We start from the raw sequence: 5,220 nt of genomic DNA, 5'->3' as shown, positions 1-5,220 counted from the left end.
GGTGTGACAGAGGAGGCAGTTTATCCGCTGTGTCTACCCCTAGAGGGAGCAGATGAAAGAAGGAGGAGGATGTACTTTTGCTTCAGTAAAGTTGTCATTTTTAAAAGTGCCATTAGGGAGTGTTCAAGTACATCACTAACCAGCAGTCAGTGAGCTGTGCACTGTGTTACAGACTGATCGGTCCTCCCACTGAGAGGTGGCGCTGCTGAGCGGCTACTTCACTGACGCGGTACGCCGGTGTTTGTGAGGAAACGCCAAACTGAAAGTAGTGGACCTCTCATCCTGGGCAGAAGTACGCCAACTTAGACTCGTTCATCCGAGGTAAATAATACACAATTACTATATAGTCACTACAGTACTTGTTATTCTAGCATAATTTTACATCTTTACTTCCTTTTGTCGTGGAGCAGCTTGGCGACTTCGTTTGTTATGAACTAGCTCGTTAGCATGCTAGCTAGCATGCTGAGATATTGCAGATTCATTCTGCTGCACCAGTTAGCCGACTAGCTGCCATGGGCTTATTAAAGCACGCGTTGTTTTTGTAAACCAGCCTCAGAAACTTTTAGCACCTATTTTGGTTTCTGACTTTAGCTAAATATATGTTCACTTTCTTTATCCCTGAATTCAGATACGTCTTGTGTCAATTTTAAAAAGGCATCGTTGTGTGGGTCTTGTCTTCTGCAGCTTACGCCTGTCTGTAACTCCTGCTCTTTTTACCTTTTCCAGGATATTGCCAGCGACTTGAGAAAATGGTACGTAGCTGTTATACTTTTTAAAAATCTCAAAATGTTGTTTGTTTATTTTTTTTTTAACTAGTATAGGCATTCATTTTGTGTTGTTGTTATTTTTTAGTCTCGCAGATATGATTCCCGGACAACCATATTTTCTCCAGAGGGTATGTTTTATTTCTTATCTAAGACTTTGTAACCAAATACTGGTCAAAATAATCCAACACAAGAGGCCCAATACTATCATTCTATTATTACATTATTACAATATTACAATCTTCTGAGTTTTTGTTATTTTTATCCCTCTATGAACTTCAAAACAAATACAAACTATCCAAATACACCAACTCATGACTAGTACTTAAAGCAGGAACATGTGGTTTAATGAGCCTAGTACAACCCCCAAGAAATAAACACTCTGGGTCAACGCATGAATAATTTGAGTTTAGTATTTTACTTCAGGGGCTACCTGTGAGCTCGTATCCATGGTGAAACTGTTGTAAAAGTATTTGTCTTTAGTATTTTATATAGCCACTGTTTTCCAAAAACTGGTCTTAAAGGGGTTTGTTTTTTCAGTATTGTTCACCTAAAAACCCGACTGTAATTTACAGGACGCCTGTATCAGGTGGAGTACGCAATGGAAGCAATTGGTCACGCTGGAACGTGTCTGGGTATCCTAGCAAATGACGGGGTGCTGTTGGCAGCAGAGAGACGCAACATCCACAAACTGCTTGATGAGGTTTTCTTCTCTGAGAAGATCTACAAACTCAATGAGTAAGTGAGCTTCACTAGATTCTTACCTTCAAAATGTAGTCATTCATTTTGTTTTTTGGTTAACATTGCGTTTGTGGTCACATTTTCAGAGACATGGCCTGCAGCGTTGCTGGGATCACATCAGATGCTAATGTACTGACAAATGAGCTGCGGCTAATTGCACAGAGGTGAGTTTCAGAAGGAGACACATTTATGGCTGTAATTAGAAACAAAGGGATGATGGTGAATGCAGGCTGATATAACCACCACCAGCAGTTGTTTTCATAGCCATAAATAAAGAAAAGCCTAAATATGTGTAGACTGGTGCACTTTCAAAATGAATCTTATTACTTGAGTTATTTTATCACAAAATGTGTTAAATAGTTGGTGATCTGAAGTTTGAGATTACAGCCTTAAACATGTGTCTGTAGTTTCTAACCATTTCTCTCATTTACACCAACCACTAACCAGTTTGAATTCTTCGTAGGTATTTATTGCAGTACCAGGAGCCAATACCCTGTGAGCAGCTGGTCACAGCTCTGTGTGACATTAAGCAAGCTTACACACAGTTCGGAGGTAAGATGCACTGTCTGTTTTAATGCTCACAGCCTTTTACATTGCTCACCATGGCAAATCTCCTCAACTTATTGTCAGTCCTTACTTTTAAAGTGTTTTAAATGGGGATGTGCTTGACTGGTCAACTAGACATTTAAACACTGCTGCCCTTGCTCTTTAACACCAGAAACACTAGTTAGTTAAACATCCATTCATCCGCTTATCCTTTTCAGGGTTGCGGGGGGTGCTGGAGCCTATCCCAGCTGTCATAGGGCGAGAGGCGGGCTAACACACAGAAACAGAAAATCATTCGCACTCACATTCACAACTATGGGCAATTTAGATTAATCAGTTAACCTATCCCCAATAAGTGCATGTCTTTGGATTGTGGGAGGAAGCCGGAGTACCTGGAGGGAACCCACGCAAACATGGGGAGAACATGCAAACTCCATACAGAAAGACCCCAGTTTAATGGTGGAGTTGAACTCAGGACCTTCTTGCTGTGCGGCAGCAGTGCTAACCACCATGCCACCGGTTAAACATAATATTCTTATTTTATTATTGTACAACTGTAGTTCCCGGTTCAAAGTCATTACTGTGCCAGCAACTGCTAACCATGGCTATAGCCCCTGAAAGACAGCTGCACCACCCTCGCTCTGTCTGTCTATGAAGGGAAGTTTTGAATGGGAAAGAGGTGGGAGTAAAAAGAGGACAGCCATGCTAACCCGTGTAATGCTGCAGTACTTTGATTTTAGAAATAATTAGCAGGTGTATGTCAGCTGTGTATGGAAACAGCAACCAAAGCCAGGTGTAACCACAATCCACAGCAAGGTGTGGAGGCTAGCATGTTGCTGTTGCTGCTAGCACTGCTAAGCTTAGCAAGATTCTTCAAACTAATCTGACACTTTGTGTTTTTGCAGTGTTATACATCCATGATACAAAGTGAGACACATAACAGCAACATTTAAAACATGATTTGATTAACAAGAAACGTGATTAACAGTTTCTTCTAGCTACTAAAATACACCAAATATTTATCTACGTCCATTAACGTGCATGCAGTTTTCAGTGTTTTCTCAGTGTGTTTTGTATTCGAGACTAGTCATCAACTAGTGAGATTTTTTTTTCTGTCATTTAAGTGACTAGTAAATTTGTTGCCAGGAACATCTGTAGCTTTAAATGTCTCTTCATAACACTGACTTTTATACTTTTTTTGTCAAACCTGATATCTGTGAAGCTCTCCTCTCTGCTTAAAACACAAAAGATGTATTTTAGCATTTTCTAATAGCTGTGTGGTTTGTCTTGACAGGTAAGAGGCCATTTGGTGTTTCTCTCCTCTACATGGGCTGGGATAAGCATTACGGCTTCCAGTTGTACCAAAGCGACCCCAGTGGCAACTATGGAGGCTGGAAGGCAACCTGCATTGGAAACAACAGCGCTGTAAGCCTGAAAATACTCTGATAATTAAAATCTGTGAAATGATCTCATTACATACACCAGGTAGTGGGAAGCAAACCAGATTGTAGTCTTAAATCTCAGAAGCTCGTGATAATCCTTTATTTACCTTAGTTTCTTTGATTTTTATTTTATTTCTTTATTTTTTTTGTCTTGGGTTTGGTTAAACCCATATAGTAATGGATATTCTAAATGTTTTTGTTTTTTCTAGTGAAATTCTAGAGGCCTAAGTGACACATGTATACACATATTTTTTTTAATACACTGTTCTTGTGGCGTTTGACACGTTCACTTCTTTTGCTTCAGGCTGCCGTATCCATGCTGAAGCAGGACTACAAAGAGGGAGAGATGACTCTGTCCTCTGCTCTGGCTTTGGCTGTCAAAGTCCTCAACAAAACAATGGATGTCAGCAAGCTGTCGGCAGAGAAAGGTGAGGCGCAAAAGGACTTTCTTACTGTTATTTCCATTTACTATCAGTAGACCAAAATTGGGTCCTGCCTTGTTGCCAATAGTATACGATAATAAAACCCTGTTTCGCACCGACTGTTTCAGTGGAGATTGCCACCCTGACACGGGAAGATGGGAAGACGAAAATAAAAGTGCTGAAACAGAAAGAAGTGGAGGAACTCATCAAGCGCCACGAGGCCGAAGAGGCGAAGGCTGAGAAAGACAAAAAGGAGAAGGAGCAGAAGGAAAAGGACAAATGAGCAAAATAATAACTTTCTTTTCACCCGTGTCACCAAAACCTGTTTTGTTTTGTCTTTTACATTAAACATTTGGAAACTGATAGAAATGTTGGTTTATTTGTACATGTCATACACGTGATCCGTGTTTTATTTACACAATAAAACACGCTTTAGAGCAATATCAATGTAATAAGCAGTATGCTGAATTTTGAAGTTAATTAAAGGCCATCTGTATGGCTGTGTTGTCATAAGCTCCCTTTGTTTTTTGCCACTTGATGGAGCCATCGGTCTTGTGGATGAACACTTTTTATTCAACATAAGAGAAGCTAAGAAAACACTACTACTTTTGGTAGTATCGCAATTAATTGTGAAACTGTCACTTCAAAAATAAAAAAATCCAGCATGTTGAAGCACGCATCTAGTCACCAAAATCGAGATCACAGTTTGACTATTAATTCAAAGAAATAGAAGTTGTTATGTGCTCTGTTTTCCCAGAGAGGCAGATAAATATTTACCACATGTCTTGCATAACCTACTCTTCCATGACACTGAGCGTTAAAAATAAAGTTTCCTCTGTTTACTGTTGGCCCATTGAGCCTCGCATCCTTCAGCCAGCTCCATCTCACTTCCTCTGTAATGTGATCTGCTTACCACTTGATGGCGAATGTGTTCACCTTTCAAATATACTCCAGCCAATGTCCTGGTCTGTGTTAGGGAACACATGTGCACTTAATTCTTCTCATAGAGTCGTAGCATGGCTCTATCATTTTTATCTCAAAACACTGCTCAGTTTGCACCATAAACTATGAAAAATAACCACCACAATTTGGTTAACAGTCATCAGTCAGCGAACAAGACGTGCTGAATACAGAGCAGTGGAGCCAGACTCACAGATGTAAAAGTTTAAAATAAATCACACATAATCCTAAGTGATCGGGCAATAGTTGTCATTATGCCATCAATTTTGTGTACACAAACACTCAGATATGTTGGATAGCATGGTATAAAGAGCAGGTGGTTAATATGAACACAACTCCGTGCCT

The 5,220-nt window shown here is 40.0% G+C and overlaps 1 protein-coding gene across 1 annotated transcript; it reads left to right on the top strand.

Annotated features, from left to right (window-relative positions):
- The first annotated feature begins 251 nt into the window (after positions 1-251).
- psma4 (proteasome 20S subunit alpha 4) lies at positions 252-4,726 on the top strand. The gene is made up of 9 exons (XM_085357242.1): positions 252-321; positions 727-752; positions 853-895; positions 1,340-1,502; positions 1,592-1,669; positions 1,969-2,057; positions 3,346-3,476; positions 3,798-3,921; positions 4,044-4,726. The coding sequence occupies exons 2-9, from the start codon at positions 750-752 to the stop codon at positions 4,196-4,198; spliced, it is 786 nt and encodes a 261-aa protein (XP_085213368.1). The 5' UTR covers positions 252-321; positions 727-749; the 3' UTR covers positions 4,199-4,726.
- The last annotated feature ends 494 nt before the right edge of the window (positions 4,727-5,220 follow it).

This window comes from Diplotaxodon limnothrissa, linkage group LG1, assembly GCF_057381915.1.
Source record: "Diplotaxodon limnothrissa isolate DT_005_m linkage group LG1, D_limnothrissa_male_GT1.1, whole genome shotgun sequence".
NCBI classification, from domain to species: Eukaryota; Metazoa; Chordata; class Actinopteri; order Cichliformes; family Cichlidae; genus Diplotaxodon; species Diplotaxodon limnothrissa.
This window is presented reverse-complemented; position numbering and strand designations above follow the sequence as displayed.